The 17,638-nt window shown below is 41.2% G+C and overlaps 1 protein-coding gene across 1 annotated transcript; it reads left to right on the top strand.

The window, feature by feature from the left end:
- The first annotated feature begins 28 nt into the window (after positions 1 to 28).
- Positions 29 to 16,958, top strand: LOC110973782 (uncharacterized). Its single transcript, XM_022224874.2, has 18 exons — positions 29 to 146; positions 4,720 to 4,819; positions 5,538 to 5,669; positions 6,178 to 6,306; positions 6,737 to 6,862; positions 7,410 to 7,535; positions 8,450 to 8,578; positions 8,836 to 8,967; positions 9,561 to 9,680; positions 9,818 to 9,937; positions 10,443 to 10,553; positions 11,340 to 11,573; positions 12,109 to 12,345; positions 12,638 to 12,865; positions 12,991 to 13,104; positions 13,267 to 13,506; positions 14,053 to 14,289; positions 14,638 to 16,958. The coding sequence occupies exons 2-18, from the start codon at positions 4,756 to 4,758 to the stop codon at positions 14,976 to 14,978; spliced, it is 2,820 nt and encodes a 939-aa protein (XP_022080566.2). The 5' UTR covers positions 29 to 146; positions 4,720 to 4,755; the 3' UTR covers positions 14,979 to 16,958.
- The last annotated feature ends 680 nt before the right edge of the window (positions 16,959 to 17,638 follow it).

Below are 17,638 nucleotides of genomic sequence, written 5' to 3'. Positions count from 1 at the left end.
AGCTATGCTAGTTGGTCACTTCGGGTATAAAAGCAGAGGTAAAGTGTGTGTGTCTAAAAAATACAACTGCAACAGCGCCTGAAGAGCACCTGCTGCAGCCAGGATACCCTATAAACTATACAGGATACCGATCATAAAAATATAAGGTAAGATTTATCACGTCATTTCTACAGAACGTTCACAAACTACTCCTAGATATTAAATGAAGTATTGGTTATAATGACGGACGATGGGGAACCTGACCGTCGAGAAACTAAATATTGGAATGAGTCTTTGGTGCACTTTCACTTTATTTTTACCGGTCATGGATTTGACAAATATTACAAACAAATTGCAATGCACACGCCATGTGTGTAAAGAAAATAACAATATCAGTTAAATATGATCATCAAACCTGTTTACTCCAACAATAAATGTGGATATTGTGGAAAGGTTGCCCTGTTAAAGTTCTAAGCGAATAACCTAGCTCATAAGTTTTGTGCTAGATCAAATAACATCATCGGATGCAGTTATTGACAATAATATGATGTTGTAAAACCATTTATCATATGTTAGAGATAACATTTAGATGACTTAGGGGCAATCTGGGTTTTGCTTGCCCTTTTTCGTTTAAGATTTCGCGAGGACTCTAATAACGTCTTTAATTGCCTCAGTCAATTTAGCTTTGTGGTTATCCCTATTTTTAACAAGTACAGAGTCGGTCATTTTTGATTTAATGTGTCAACTGTTGGAATTCAAAGTAAATGTGATTTGATCCACTGCAGAAATTTCAAGTCTCCTTCGACTGTTGTAGGGGTTACAATATCTATTTGATTCTCAATAATAGCAAATTTATACCAATGTATATCTACAGTTTACCAAGGAAACAGAAACCTGGTTGTCTTCCGAAGTATGGATGCATACAGCAACTGCTGTTATATCCTGTATCACAACAAAGTATAGTTATGCAAATTTTGTTTCGCCATCTTGTTATGAAGAAAAATATTCTTGACGGTATATAAACTTGTATACCGCTTGTGCCTCCAAACCGCAAACCAAACGAATTTCGTGAGTACTTTATGGTGATCATGGAAGTAATTTGTGGTCACAGTGTCTCGACTCCTTTATACATTCCAGAATAATTTCCTGTAACGCCTTTCGCAATGCGTTATTTACTTGTAAGCATGTCCCTGATGTCATTGTGACGTAGTAGGAGTTTGCAGAAATCGTTGTTTTGGTAGAATTGAAACTACCGGTATAGTTGGTCGTTACTTAGTCTTTCCCATACAGTGGTTTTGGAGTATAAAGTCACCTCACCTCCGCACTCGCAATTCTGTAAAAATGACCTCGCAAATGAATAAGGGAATTTTCTTATCAAAGAAAGCGGGAGCTTGCAAAATAAGCTTTAGTTAAAATGCTCCAGGATATGGGTTGATTCCTCTGACACTGTACCGATGGGCATCGGAGGAGAGCAAAACTTATTTGGTTCTTTTGAAAAAATAAATAAAAGCCAAAGGGTCCTAAGGCAGTCAACGAACGTTTCTACGCTAATGTTATTCACTGTCTTAAGAAGATATTTTATTTGTCACTTTGTTTTGAGATCTTTTTAGTATTTCGTCTTTCCCGAGATTTCATGACAAGGCCGAACATAACCGCCTGTGCGCCGCAGCCATAGCGGCGCACTATACACCAAATCTCCCTGGGTTTGACAGCCTGCGCCCAGCGGGTTTAAGTGGGTCAGTCGAGGTCGTACACCGGACTCAAAGTATGCAACAACCCAAGACGCTTTTCCCCAAATGTTTTGCCTTTTTTCCGGTGGTTGTTTGACATTAGGATGACAAATAACTCCGGGTTTCAAAGAGGAAAAATAAAACTTCAACGTTTTTTTCCCACATTCAGATCAAAGTCAAACTGACTTGCTGACTTCTTCCTTGCTGTACTCCTAGTTTAACTCCAACCCAAGATCACAATGGAGAAATTTTTTCCAGCCCCCAATCAGTGTGACTTTGGGCGGCAACTATACCAGGGGCAGATCTAGGAATTTTTCCGGGGGGGGGGTTCGGCCGGAGATTTTTTTTTAATGTCTCGTTTTTGCGGACAAGTAGTGAAACATTACATGACATACATTGTTAACAATAGTATTGGTTCACTTACTCGAGTTTTTTCGTTATAATTCCCCTCCCTTTTTTTAAAAACTTTTTTGTCGGGGGGTTCGACCCCCAATCCCTGGATCTGCGTCTGTACACGGTTCTACAAGTAGTTCTGGTTTACAACACTAGCCCGTATTATTTGCATACTGTGGCAAAACGTATTTTAATCTCCATCAAAAAGTGACTGAAAAAGCTCGAGCCTTGTTGGGGCTCCGTAAAGTTTGCTGTGACAAAGGCAGTTATTTGGCAGTAAAAGGTCGTTGAAAACGAGGACTTTACAAACAAAGGAACGTGGTTTGAGGTCGAAAAACCCTCTGCATTTTTGGCCTTTTTTCTTTTGAGAGATTAGTTTTGGGTTGACAGATTTTAAATGCCGCTATACTGCAATATACTTGTAGTATTTTTCAGGCTAGGGACATTTCGTTGGTCCATGAAGATGGAGCATACATGAGCGTTACCTAAACAAATGGAGATAAGTTTCGGAGATCTCCTTAGGGCCTACCCGTGTAAAGAATGGTATAGCTTGAAGTAAAACATACTTCCTGACAAAAAAGTCACAAGTGGCCCTTTTTGTGATAGCACTTCTTTGTAATTTAAAACTTAATTCCACTTCTTTGTATTTCAACGTTTTATAAATTGGTATTGAATAAACTGGGATGGTACAAATCGGTTATGAAATGATGGCCTATTTAGCAAGATGACCCATACAGATGTACAGGACACTAAGCTGACCTCAAGGGCAGATCGAGGGGGGGGACACGTGGGCCATGCCCCTCTATTTGAAGATAAGTTTTAATTGAAGTTGTTTTGTACGGACAGAGCCATTTTTGTTCAGCAAATTGTTCCTGAGCAGTTGCTTAATTGTAACTTGTGCCATCAGATAATGCAAAAATGCGCCGGGGACGCTGCTTACATGTTTTTGCTCCCCCCCCAGAATTGGGTCTGTATCCCCCTTTGCTGACCTGAGGGTAACACTTTGCGTCCGAAGTATTTGACACCTGTCCAAATCCAGAATACCCTGCTTTTTGCCAAAAATTTAGCTGAGAGTGGTGGTTAAATAAAAATTGTTCTCTATTTTATAGCGAGAGAAAACAGATTTGGGAATAATACACCGTGTTCAGAATAGATTCGACTGACTGTCTCAGGCTACTGGCTACTTGAAATAAATAGATGTAAACAGCAAGCCCGTTCAATTTAGAGAGGCAGGTAATTTGTGTTTTCTTAATTATTTTGTGCAACGATCCGTGAATCCCTTTGTAAGTCGTTTTACTTGTTTTGGATCATTAGTTTTCCAGTAACCGAGTTAAAATATGCATGTATTGCCAAAATGATAATTGTTTATCAAGACTAATGGGGAAAATGTGAAAGCAATGAATAGGCATTTTTACTGGATCCGTGGAACGTCGAAATGTTCAATCATTTTTTCGCGGATAACAAGTGTTGCAATGTCACTGATCTTTATTGTAGAAAGAAGTGTTTATACCGCAACAAGAATTTAAAAAGAATAAACATAAGTCGGGTCATTAACAAAAGGTGGATTGTCATTAAGTAGTTTCACTTTTCCTCATTTTGAAACACACTTAAAATTTGAATGCGACAATGTCATGTTTGTTGAATCATGCTCCACATTTAAACTGTTTTGAATGCACATTTTTCTTTGCAGCATACCCCAGCTGACAAATTTCTATTCCTTGGATTTAGAACAAAGATTAAACAAATTAGTCTCGTCAAAAAATCCAAAAGTGTCCACATATCTCCCGCAAGAGAATCTGTTGCATAATTCATGCTGTAGTACACATGATTAGCTTCATTCAAAGCTTGACCCGACCGCTTGACCCCACCTCGTGACACGCCCCATCCTTGGCAATTTAACAATTTATCCCTTCATTTATCCAGTACTCCGGGGGATATGCTCAGTTGGTTAGCATCCCGTTTTCTATCCAGGGATTTGAACTGTCAACAACACTTACCAAATAGATAATTTTGATTCCCCTTAGTGCAATATTAGTATGTTCCATTACGACTGGTCATTGGTGTGTTTTTAGAATAATATTTTGTGAAGTACATGTATTCAAATCTGTGGTTTTTGATGGGAAATTTTTTTAGGAATATGACATATTTGTCTGTCCATTTTACCTTTTAATTAACTTTGTATTGATGGATTGTAATTGTAACGTGTTGGTTATTTTCTTATCAGTGAACCTCGTTTGCTTCGATTTTTTTTAAACTGTTGTAATTTTCACCGTAAATTGGCCTTTGGCCACGAGAGTGAAAACTAAATTAACAATAAACTATAATAAACACTGTCCGAGTCAGTCACACGTCGGGTCTGAAGCAAATAACATGGGATAGACAAAGATACAAATAGAAATTTCAGTACAGCTTTTCATTTGACACTAGATTTCTTGCTCGAGATGGATTTGTGAGGACTTGTACTGAAGCAGGTCCTTACTGTTTGTGTGGCCACCAACCATGTAGCTTTCCCAACAGATAGATAAATGATTCTTTTCACCAACTACTTCAGGTCTTTTTGGAGAAAACGTTATTATCAATTACATGTACGTTTACTATCCTTTACATATTTCCACAGATTTACTTTGGTTGGAAGCATCGTCATCGCAACACAATGAGAACGCAAGTTAAGCAACTTGGCCTTATGCTAGTAGTTGTTGCAATCCACCAACTTGCAAGTAAGAAATGTGGATTTAGTTGTGAAATTTCAATCCTCCGTTGATATTGCAACATCATTTGTCATTTTAGTTTCTTTGTTTGATTTTTCGTTGTCATCTGCTCTGCTAGGAAACAGATACAAAATTTGAGATTATGATGCAAGATCGACAACTCTATAAAGGGACACTTTGGCACTGATGATTGACAAAAGATGACAATAACGACGACTATGGTCTTGACTAATAATTGTGAAGATTTCACTGACAGAGATATTGATTTCAATGAAATTGATAATGAATTGTTACAATGACCAGTACAGGAAAGAAATCATTTTGACGATTTTACGGACGACGCGTTTGTCGGCAATTGATGATGACTAAGAACTTATGATGTTTGCCATTAAAGATGGAGAACTTCACTGTGAATACACGTAAAACTGTGTAATCGCATGGGCGCCATTTGAGCAACCGATACACCTGCGCAATGCACATTAATGCGCAAGCGCAGGTACGACGTATATACCTGATGCGCCTGCGCCTAAGCATTACCGTGAACCGCGCAGGCTTATCGCTTGTTCAAATGGCGCCCATGGTAATTACACCTTTTGGGCAGAGTTTTCCATCTTGTGCCTTCAGCGCTGTACGACCTTTGGTTGCCATGAACCTCAGCTCGCTGCAACTCAGAGACTAACATCAAAATAATCCACTTTCACGTCATGCCACGTCTCCATATTCATAGCCTGCAGAGCTCAAGGGTGCAATCCAAGCCCGTGTCTGAATGGTGGCTTGTGCTTCAGTTCACTCACCAGACCCAGTGGTTTCATTTGTATCTGTTCCCAAGAATATTACGGACAGCTCTGCCAAAATCTGGGTAAGTTTTCTGCTTCTGTACTAGTGTTCCACCATAAAATACTCCACACATTGCGATACATGTTTGTTTGCAACTTTTATAGTTGAATAAAAGGTACATCATATATTCTACATCATTACATATTCTGGACTTTTTCAAGAGTGAGGAAAACGCGACTTATTATTTTTGGCGATTATTCGTTTTATGTGAATGCGAACTGAGGAAGAGAAATAAATGAGTTATTCAGGAAAAAAAGGGACATCAAGGGTGCACTTTGACTTCAGCAGCTAAGTGAGAAGAAGTCAGTTTTATCAGTGCATGGTGGATGTATCATAACTCCGTCGTTAATTTTGCATGCAAAAATTGCTTTCATAAGGTGACGTTAAAAAGTATAACTTTGTCGAGTTTCGGCATTTTCGCGTATATTAAATATGATTTCCTCAAGAAAATGGCCTGCGTATATTCGATATTTGGTTAGTTTTAGTGTAAGCAAAACTAAAATTGTCTGCTACCTGTACCCTTTTTTCAGTAACCGCCTGCGCACCGAACAATCCCTGTGAAAACAGCGGGCAGTGTGTGCTTTCCACCAGCGCTGCCGAGGGACGAGTCTGCCTGTGTCAGAGTGGTTACTCGGGGGTCAACTGCACGATTCGTACCGGTAAGTGTAACATTTTGGGGTTTTTTCACGAAAACAAAACTCTTGCCATGTCAAATTCTGCGTGATGTTTGCCCCCTGTGGCTGTCTCAGTTGGAATGCAATGTAGTTTTTTTTTCTAATTATGATGTTTAGGATAATTTTGTCGCAAAATGTTCATCACTGGAACAAAGATTTGAAGTACTTTTTATGAATATGTTTTTAAAGTTTGCTTTTATGCGCCTTTAATTGCGACTTTTTGAGTAGAATCATATCTTTTAAATTTTGTTCGGTGTGTTAGTAAGATAGTGGATGGAATTTTCCATTGAATTGGAAACTAATATCTTACACCTGCCTGCCTAGGTAAAACACTAATCAGTGACCAAAAGGAAATTAAGATAAACTTGTAAAGAGTTGTATCCAAGAATTAATGATTTGTTCTGTCTTCTTTCAGCCCCACAAAATGGCTGCAGCCCAGACCCCTGCCAAAATGGTGGATTGTGCTATGTTAGTTCAACTTCAGGATCTTACCGATGTATCTGCAACAGAGGATACTCCGGCAATAACTGTGACATTCTTGGTTGGTCATCAGTTGTCTAAGATTATCCTGATAGAAAAGTATAAAACGATATTAGGAAAGTTCGTTGTTAACTAAGCACTGTGCGATTAGATGGAATAAAGGGCTTAGTCGCTCGTCAAATTTTGATCTCGAAAAAAACTATCCTCGTCAAAAAAGCCTTGCCTCGGTACCTGGGGGTATTGTTGTCACAATGGAAAAGAAATGCAACACATTCTTACAGCTCTTATTTGCTGTATACAACAGAAATCTTTTCTTATGAAGAGTTGTTGTTGAAGAATTGTTGTTAAAGCGTTGTAGAAGAGTTGTCAGATATAGTACTACCATTACTTTCCAGTGGTTTTCTTGAAACGCTTATATTTCGCCCTTAGATCTTCTGTGGATATCGCTCAACAAAAAGCCAAAGGACCACTCGGGGTTTGGGCTAAAAGTACAAGAAAGGCAGAAGTCATGTAAAGGGATAGGAAATATTCAGAAATTCATTTTGCCAAGTCACAGTGAAAACCATCTTAGTGTGACATATTTTGTCTTCTTTACAAACTGTGCACAGACCCGCTCTGTTCTCCCAACCCGTGCCAGAATGGTGGCTCTTGCACCGTCCATGCCAGCTCGACAGGCCGGACAAGTCGGTGTCGGTGCCCCTCAGGTTTTGCAGGTGAATTCTGCAATGTTACAGGTAGGTTTTCACTCTCAAAGAAGGCAGTCGCGTTATAAATGTTATACCCATCAACTGAGCAAAGCTTTTGCACTGTTATGTACTGCTATACATCTTCTGGAACTTTTGTTACTAAATACGATGTTTGAGAAAAATATTAATATAGAAATTAGTTACCCTATTTCAAGTTTCAAGTCGATGTTGTCATCCGAAGCACCAACTTTCATTGCTGTTCCTTGTTCGTCGAGCATACCTGGAATGAAGATTTTGCATCACGCACACATAAAAAGAAAGCAATCGGGAGCAAGCACTGCCAAGCCATGACCTGCTCTGCGTGCTGACCAAGTCGTAAATGACTTCAAAACGAACAGCAATATTATGCATCCACGCTGAGCGACGCGTTCTTGTCTGCTCTGGACAAAAGAGTGACGAAGGATGTATTCGTGGTGGTGGTGTATAGGATAGCGCGCGATACCAAGTCCCTTACTATAGAATGCAATACAATGAGTGACAAAACTCAAAATTCCCTAACTGGCTTTTGCGATTGGAACGGGAAAAACACAAAAGATATGCAGCTGTTGTAAAAGGATTGTCACAACAATGGCTCAAAACTCGCCAAGTTTCTGGAGATTTAAGACTTCTTCACAGCAAAGGCCAGGCTTGTATCGAAAGGGGAAGGGGCGTAGATCAACCCCCCACCCCGCGTATTTCCCTTTTTATGGGGAAACGGCCACGTCTCAAGGTTAGAGGAACCTATTAAAAACAAAATATGTAGGGGTCTTATTTTGTACATGGACAGAACTTGAGACTGAACAGCTTGTAGTAGGTCTACATCAGATTTCCCAACCTCATTCCCAGCAAAAGTCCTGAATTCGCCCGGGAAGGCTAGCTGTTTGGATAACATTTTATTTCTGTCCTTATGTCTTCACGTCCAGCCAATCTTTATGATTGTACCGAGAACTCCTGTCTTAACGGTGGTAGTTGCTTCGCCTCAACTCAAACGCCAGGAACCTATCGCTGTTTCTGCCGGACAGGATATACCGGAGAGTACTGCGAAACACTTGGTTCGTAAATTCATTATAATTCAGAATAATATAGGCCTATGAAGCTATAAATCTATTTAAAAACATAGTGTCACAGAGAGCGGCAAATATTCCAGTGTCTACAAAGTTACCCATAAGAGAGAAAATGCAACTATATCGTTGTCGGTTACCTAAGGGGTTTTTGCCAATAACATATTCAAAGGTCCGGTTGCGTTGTCATATTTTGTTTGCTTTCAAAAGTTTCTCAAATAATCAAAGATTTGTTTTCATTTCGACAGATCAAACTCCACAACCGAATGGATGTAATTCGAACCCCTGTGCAAATAATGCATCGTGTATGATCTCTCACGCCAACTCATCTCACTATTACTGTCTCTGTCCAATGGGTTACCAAGGAGAGAACTGCCAAGGTGGGTACTATCAGGCTGGGTTGAAGAGGCCTAAGTTTAGGTGGGTTAGGGTTGCTGGGTAAAGGCTGGGGTAGGATGGGTAGAGGTAGCTGGTTTGGGTTAAATTAGGCGGCCAAGCTGGTTTTAGGAAGAAAGGCTGGGCTGAGCTGGGCTAGAGGTGGTGGCACGGGCTGAGTTGGGTAGGGCAGGCTGAGGTGGACAGCTTGGACTGGCTGTATAAGATAAGCTGGGCAAGGAATGGAGGGGTTTGTGTAACTGGGCTACAAGAGAGAGGTTGGGTGTAGCTGGGCTAGGGAGAGAGGGGAGGGATTGGGTGTACCTGGGCTTAGGGGGAGGGAAGGGATTGGGTGTAACTGGGCAAGTTGGGAGAGAGGGGGCTTGGGTGTAGCTGGGCTTGGGGAAGGAAGGGATTGAATGTAGCTGGGCTTGGGAGAGAGGGGAGGGATTGGGTGTAGCTGAGCAAGTTGGCAGAGAGGGGTTGTGGGTAGCTGGGCTGGAGGGGGAGGGATTTTTTAGGTTATGTTTATGTGTAACACCAAACCCTGTCACGGTAGATATTTCAAATATTACTTCCCTTGTGTTAATGCACGCAGAGGCATCTTGCGGTACTGGTAGCTCACCGTGTCTGAATGGTGGTACTTGTGTGCTTACCATGGGGGGCTTCCGATGTGAGTGTGCTCGAGGCTATGGAGGAACACTCTGTCAGACAATGGGTAAGTTTTGGTATGATTTAATTTCATTTTCCACTCAAATAGCAATTATTATAATTGTTAAATTTGGAATGACGATTTGATGGATGTTTGAATTAACTGAAACTATGTCCATATTATCTGTTTGGTTTTAATCATAGTGACGTGTGAGATCAATCCATGTCAGAACGGTGGTTCTTGCTACAGCGATTTCCAGGGTGGGGTGACGTATATGTGCCGGTGCTCCAACGGGTTCAAAGGTCACGACTGCGACAAAATAGGTAAATGCTTACCGGTACTTCTCCCTTTCTGCTCAGCCTGGTGCCAAAGCGAGATGGTTTCCCGTGCGCAAGTGCCCCCTCAACGGTGACACAGAGACATTAAACAGACAGTTCTATGGGTTTGTGCACACCGAGAAGTTAGCCTGAATACCCAGCACCAAACGCACGCGAATTCGTCACCCTGAAAAAAAAAGTTTTAGCAGAAAACTCGCAAAATGGTGATATCAGGCTTGCCAATATGTGTACGGTAAAAAAATCTGTACATTTACATGGTTTTGAAAATTAATAGATGTCCCAAAACAAAACAGTACGTAGTGCCATTAAAAATCTCTCGAACGTATCAAGTGGGCGGGAAAAATGTCTATTTGCTAAAGAACCGTCCACAAAACAGGCGAGAGCTAATTATTTCCCTTCTCAAATCACACTGTCCAAATGCAACTTATAATTTGCCACCGACAATCATTATGTTCTGACACCTCTGTATTTTCTTCTGTGTGAACTGCAGATCCTTGTCTAAGCAACCCTTGTGGTAGCAACCGAAGATGTCTGATGGAGGAGGATGGTTCTTATGTTTGCTTGTGCCAATGCAGACCTGATGGAACTTGTGAAATTCCAGGTTAATATCTCGTATCGCATATTACTTTCTTCGCTGTGTACATCAATCAACATCTAACGAAGATGAAGTCTACAGGATATTAACCTACGTATAGGAAATAAAGGCTATTCCTTAATTCCTTGATATGAGACGACAAGCCATTGACAATCAGGCCAGCGTGTGACTGTGTTAGCCAAATTGATAACGCTGCACAAGATCCTTGCACGAACACATGATTATCATTCGAGGCTGTCGTCAGGGCGGAGAACGCCGCTGAATATACAAGGATCCGCAAAACAAGTGCAGCGTAACGAAATTGGGTCGATACCAGTTGTCGATTCCGGTTGCCGATGCTGTTGCTCTCAGACAATTGAGTGAATGGAATGCTTCTGGGCTAAACTTGCACCAACTTTAAAGTAGTGGAACCAGGCATGTCTCCCGTTTTGCCTTTTAGTACTGTTGTGTTTGCGTAGAGTCTTGTACGTCGGATGGTGACTGTAAAGACAGAATCAAATGTTGTAGCAATTGGCTAAGGCCAGACCTTCATGAACCCTCAAGGCATCATTCGCATTTCCATCTAATTCCATTTACAGGGAACATTTAATCTACTAAAAATTCCTTTCGTTTGAGGCACAAGTTTAAATGTAGACATGGAATGCGTCCATGCTCATACCACGCCGTCTTACAACATCCGATTAAATCACACCCGATATAGGACTTAAATGACTCATACAAGATGGCAGACATTTTGAATCGAGATCCCATCCATTCAACTGCATTTTTGATGTTATCATCCGTTAACTCCAGGATCAACCTGTCTAAGCTCGCCTTGTCTGAATGGCGGCACCTGTCGACCGAACATCGACGAAGGCTACACCTGCCAATGTCCATATGGATACGCAGGGGACCAGTGCGAGATTCGTAATGATACCACTAGCTGCCCGTCGAATCCATGTCAAAATGGCGGCGTGTGTTCCTCCTCTGGGGTCGCCTTCACTTGTACTTGTGCAGCGGGATATTTTGGCACTCTATGCCAGTACAGTAAGGACTCTTTTGCACCTATTTATTATCCAAACTCCCGTCGATTCTTTGCTGCACGAAATTCAGAGCAGTTTTACGGCTCCCATCGAAACTCATGATCTGACACTTCTGTTTATTACACTGCATACACCATTCGACATAATCTGACTTCTAGAACATTGTGGAGAAAAACACGAATGAGGCCAACTTCGAAATTTACCGTGAGCATTTGCCACCATTTGCTTAGTAATATGACTGTCCATTGCCCAAACTTAATCCTCTTCAATTGATTGAAGAACATTTAAAGTAGAAAACGTGTCCCTCATAATGTTGTGATTTCCTCTGCATTTAATAATCAAATAAGTACAAACAAAAGAGGAACAATAGGGGGTCCCCAGTTGCAGGCAAATACACACTTGTGTGTGTTTGTATCCACTCTGGTGTCAAAAAAGTACGGGCTCGCCATTCAGAGATGTACCAATTTATTTCTCTTCCTCCAGTATTTCTTCATGCTAACGACTAGTGTTTGAATTATTTTTGGTACTTTATTTCCCAGGTTTTTGCAGCAGCTTGCCGTGTCAAAACGGCGGATCCTGCCAGCTTACCGCCAGCGGTTACCGATGTCAGTGCGCTCAGGGGTACTTCGGCACCTACTGTGAGAACTCTGAACAAGTAGGTTGCGCTTCAGACCCCTGCAATAACGGTGGATTATGCTACGATTCCCCAACAAGTCCGGGAGCTTACTTCTGCGTGTGCGCGGAAGGATACGCCGGGACTAATTGCAACATTTCCGGTAGGTCTACTCTGTAGTAGCTGTATGTCTGAAATTGATCTGTCTGGAATTGAGATGTATGCTAGTCGTTTCCCAATATAGTGGTCCTCAATTTCAGACAGCGCTGAGAAAATCCAGGATGCATGTTCCCAAAAGATATATGTGACTTTTGATGTCAAAACAGCATTGGTTTCTGCTACAGAGATTTCTGTTTATTCGAAAGCAAGAAAACATTGTAAAGACATTACTTAATTTTTATTGAAAGGAAGTGTGGAATTAAATTAATGGTAGCATTGATTGACTCTTTGTGCAGCTAATGCCTGTGTAAGCCGACCATGCCTAAATGGTGGCACCTGTGAACCTCGTTCTACCGGCTTCCAATGCCAATGTGCACAAGGCTACATCGGAACTTACTGCCAAACACGCAGGGACGATTGTTCTCTAAACCCTTGTCAAAATGACGCCAGCTGTTCTGTCTCTGGGAATCTAGTCTTGTGTAGCTGTCAGACAGGATATTTTGGCGATCGCTGTCAGTTCTTGGGTAAGAAACGCTCTTTTGGAAGATTTCGAATGAGGGCCACGTCGATGCCTATTAGTGCTTATAGTGCAGAATAGGCGATTTCAAAGTAAAGCAAAGTTGTTTCCTTTGTTTTGAATTGCTATCAGGAGGAACCTGCTCTCCTAACCCCTGTCAAAATGGCGGGGGCTGTTCTGTGGCCGGGGGAGTCGTATCGTGTACCTGTGCTCAAGGGTATTATGGTAACCTGTGTCAGTTCAGTGGTAAGCAAGCATTCCATGGCTTCACAGTCGTCAAGGCTCTATTTAATTCTTTTAGCCCATGCTTTCTGATTAGGATGACTGATTAGGTGTCATTTGCTTAAATTTTATTTCTTATCATCAGTGAAACATCCTGTCTTATTTTATTGGGTTATGTTTTGGCAGCTGCTTGTACCAGTTCGCCTTGTCTCAACGGCGGCACCTGTCAAGTTCAGGCCAGTGGCTACCGTTGCATGTGCCCTATGGGTTTTATCGGCACACGATGCCAAACTACAGACGGTGGGCATATAGGTCAGTGCTCGCCTAATCCCTGCGAGAATGGCGCCACGTGTTCCTCATCTTCATCTGGTTTGTTCACCTGCATTTGCCCACTTGGGTTCTTTGGGCATTTCTGCCAATCTCACCGTAAGTCAACTTTGACTTTTGATAAATTTCAAATGCAACGACCAAGTTTATAAATACAGACGAATCAAGATGACGCTGACAAATCTGCAATGAGTTTTTGTAACTTTTTCATTACTGTCGTAAAATGTCTTTTACAAAAGGGAATTATTTGGTGAAAAGTTGAAAGACAAATGAAGGAGTTGAAGTGCTCCTGGAACTTTCCAAGGCTGTAAGTCCGCTGAAGGTCCTAAAACTGTGATAATGCCGGAATACAACAGTTAAAAGTGTCTAAACTTCTCGACTTATAAGGCAAAAGAGTCCTGAGCGTGACCACGAGAGGGCACAATTTTCTTAGCAACAGAGGCTCCTTTGGTAGGATCTACATTTCGCTGGTTCACAAACAACTACAAAATATGTGCGTTGTGGTGGCGTAGCTACCATAAAGAAATGAACACTCCCGACCCATATGGCTCTTTTTCACTGAACCAATGGGGGGTGCTTCTGCTCAAGCCGGATAGGCCTATATGACTTGAAATTACGTCATGAATAATATCTATTTTGTCTCAGAGGCATGCCTGAGCTCACCATGTTTCAATGGCGGAACCTGCCTTCCTGAAGGCCAAGGCTACAGGTGTCAATGTCCCCGAGGCTACAACGATTCGCGATGCCAGACGGGTAGTGAACCACTGCATAGCTGCTCGTCAAATCCTTGTCAGTACGGAGGAACCTGCGAGCCGAATGGCACAACTAGCTTCACCTGTCGGTGCACTCAGGGATTTTCAGGAATTCACTGCGAGAATGCCGGTACGTAACCTGCAGTTTAGAGGGTTGTAAAAAGTATCCACGCAATATGTACATTTTCGATGCACACCTTTCTGCTTTGTGCCACCTCAGAGGTAATACTGATAGTCTCCGTTGCGCGGATGAAGCAAGGGCCGGGGATTGTCATGGAGTTAGCGGCCAGATGCGGTATTCCCAGATATCGTAACATAATGATCTTGGTTAAAAGATGTATGTTGCTGCTACGTTGTGTAGCTTTTTAGTATTCATGGGGTCACTTCATGACAACCATATCTTTGATGAGACAAAACTGCTAAATACATTTAATTGCAAGCGTTGGTTTTGATGATGTCGTTTGTCAATCTCTTGCAGATAATCCGGCTTGTGTAACTCTCATGACCCAAAGCGATAACTGTGGTGGCAGGGGACAGTGTGATACAACGGCTGACAACCAAGTCAATTGCCTCTGCGACTCTCCTTTTTTCGGTATCCATTGTCAGTTTAACTCCATAGGTATCCCGCAGTTCATGGTGGACTTCTTCTGCCCAAATGAGGCCGCTAAGCGTGCGACCTACAGCGGTTGTCATGCCGTGTACCGTGATTCCACAGGTTGTAGCGGACATGGCTGTTGTAGCTGGGACTCTCGAGGAGGAGAAAAGTGCGAATGTTTCCGAGGATATGGCGGACCATATTGTGAACGATTCTACGGTTGAAGTTAACGTTAACCGAAACAAGTGGGATCGCAACTACAACTGGCATTCGGACTGGTACTGGTATCGGAAACCATATTTCACACAACACGCTGGGGTAATCAGACTTGAAAAAGGCTATAATGGAGGATGCTTTTCAGTGGGCAGTAAAGCATGACATTTCAACAGGGAAATCTTCCACAAGGCTTGACGGCTAGTCTCCTTTCAAGACTTGCAAAAAACTTCCAGTAGAAAAGTATATGATTCATCCCTGGACTGCTGTGTGATAAACATACCTGGACTGGTACAAGGTGGAGTCATCGGAAACCAACAACTGCTGCGGCCACAGGTATTGCTATCAGTTTAGCTTCTGATGCGAATCCAACAGTTTTTATGAAGGTGTTATTTGCAGCTTGCGAATTTCCCGTTGAATGAAATTGGGGTTCCTTTTCGTATCAAACTGTAAATTGTTTCAAACACTGTTTCATATCTGCCAGTAAGAATGTATTCGTCTGTGATCCCCCTTTATGCTTACAAGAAGTTGAACTTGTGGAAAAAATTCCTGACTGGAGAATATCTTGACCTCAATGTAATGTCTTTTACGCTGATGATTGATTTCACCACTTTAAATGAGATCGTAGTCGTTGCTTTTTCAAATTGCTTGTAAAATGCATTTCTTATTCTTTTATCATTGTCATCAAATACCTTAAACGATAAAATGTAACAATGTGACGAATTAATACTGTTTCTATTTTTGAGGTATTTTTAAAGCCCCGTGAAAGCTTTTGATTGTTTCAGAATTGCTAAATTTGTCTCTAGAATCTATGGTTAGCAATTAAAACACAATGTTGCTATCGCATTGTAGATATATTTAAATGTCAAACATTAGATGTCCAATTCCTAAACATCAGTGTCCAATGGCTAAACTATATCAATCACAACTCTAAACACGTTTAGTATTTAAACATATATTTACAATATAATTGCGAGAATGTGTTAGGCCTATAAAGGTGAACATGGTTTAACACAGTTTTTAGAGAACTGTTTCCAGAACACAAAATAGGCATTATTCATACTGCAACTTATTATATTGCTGGTAGTCAACTTGTGAAAGGGGACAACGTAATAGGTTCACGCATCTGAAATGAGCAGCAATGTGGAAAACCACTGGCCCATTTTTCTCAACCTTTCGAGCGGAATATTGGCAAGGTACAAGGCAAACGTAGGGCGTCACTTTGACCTCTAATCTGGCGTATTAAAGCAATGAAAACTTGCATTTTTAAGAACTGCAATTTTTAGACTGTGTTGTCTCGGGTGTAGAATGTTTTCGTGTTTGTAATTGTGGAATTTGACAGAAAGTTTTCCGGGCGAATTTATTTTGTCGTGTGATCGTTTAAACCACATCACCTTTCACTACTTTGGCCTCCTGTTTTTTGTTCTTTTTCATGGTAAGAGATTTACGTTAGAATTCTTTTCATACGTTCTTAGACCGCTTCTTGGGTCTTCCAAACATGTACCTTATACGCGAAGATAAACATATCCATGTGGCTGTTCTAAAATAATAATGTAAATAGCACCGCGAGTAGTTTAGCAATTAATAAAGTATAATGTCTGTAGTTTTTCATTAATAATCCAAATTCGCTGCACATAAAGTAAACTATAGATTATGCCTTTTGTTTTTGTACTCAAACGACGAGATAGCGATGTACGACACATGGCTGTTCAGACGTGTTTTGTGGGTAGCTCTTACAACTGTTATAAGGAATAACCGAAAGATGTATACGGGCGATTTACAAGAGGTGCGCCACCAAGAGTTTGCAACACGTTGGCCAATCATAACGCGCGAAATTTGTCGACCCTTTTCAAACGCGCATTGGGTCGACAAATTCTGCGCATTGTGATAGGCCAACACGTTGCAAACTCTTGGTGGTGCACTATTGTGAAAAGATATACTCTTAACTGATTTCGATGTTTAAATAAATGAATATATCATATCGACTAAAATGCATACTCCACAATGTTTTTGTTGTTAGGGGTTTGGGCTTCGTTTCTTTTCTGATCAACAGACAGACTGGTATGAAAACGGCTTTAATCAAACTGTAACAAATTCTTAGAGTGGAAAATTAGGCTGAGTTTATGATCGTCATAAACGAGCGTGGTGTTGACAATCATGTGACTGTGGGGGCAGCACTTCAAGCAAACTGTCTGCGACGTCCTTGCATCCTTCCTTTTGTAAAGAAAGAATAATTAACCCGGAAATAACATTCCAGTGAAAACTGGAAAAATCAAGTATAAAATGAGGAACAAAATCTACTTGTCGACCTGGATGGGATTCGGTCGGTGTGATATGAAGAGAAATACCACTGCACTAACTGAACTCCTTAAAGGGAGGCTGCAATGCATTTTTTAAAACACTAACTTTTAAATGTACCATTACATCTCAGTTAATCTTGTTTTCACTTTTATAGGGTATTTTGCTCCCTTTTTGACTTTTATGCTAATCAGTACTTCCCAGGAAGAGTTTCTTAATGTTGAAATAAAGTATATCATTAATTGATTTCTTTTAACCTTCCCCCCTCCTGCGAGAGATATTACTGCTGTAGTCGAGATGTCTCAGTATTTTGAAGTTATGGCCATCCTGAGTGGATTGTGCATATTGCCCTCTTGTCGTCCTTTGCTCGACT

The sequence above is a fragment of the Acanthaster planci genome, linkage group LG13, assembly GCF_054643075.1.
Source record: "Acanthaster planci isolate LZ-2023a linkage group LG13, COTS_SCS, whole genome shotgun sequence".
NCBI lineage: Eukaryota > Metazoa > Echinodermata > Asteroidea > Valvatida > Acanthasteridae > Acanthaster > Acanthaster planci.
Note: the sequence above shows the minus strand (reverse complement) of the source record. Positions and strands in the feature narration are given on the sequence as shown.

Bases quoted from the DNA above. Each gene is read 5' to 3' on its own strand.
- LOC110973782 (XM_022224874.2), top strand. From the start codon at position 4,756: ATGAGAACGCAAGTTAAGCAACTTGGCCTTATGCTAGTAGTTGTTGCA. The intron at 8,968-9,560 runs GTGGGTACTATC...TAATGCACGCAG, and splicing joins CCAAGGAGAGAACTGCCAAG to AGGCATCTTGCGGTACTGGT. The intron at 14,290-14,637 runs GTACGTAACCTG...AATCTCTTGCAG, and splicing joins AATTCACTGCGAGAATGCCG to ATAATCCGGCTTGTGTAACT.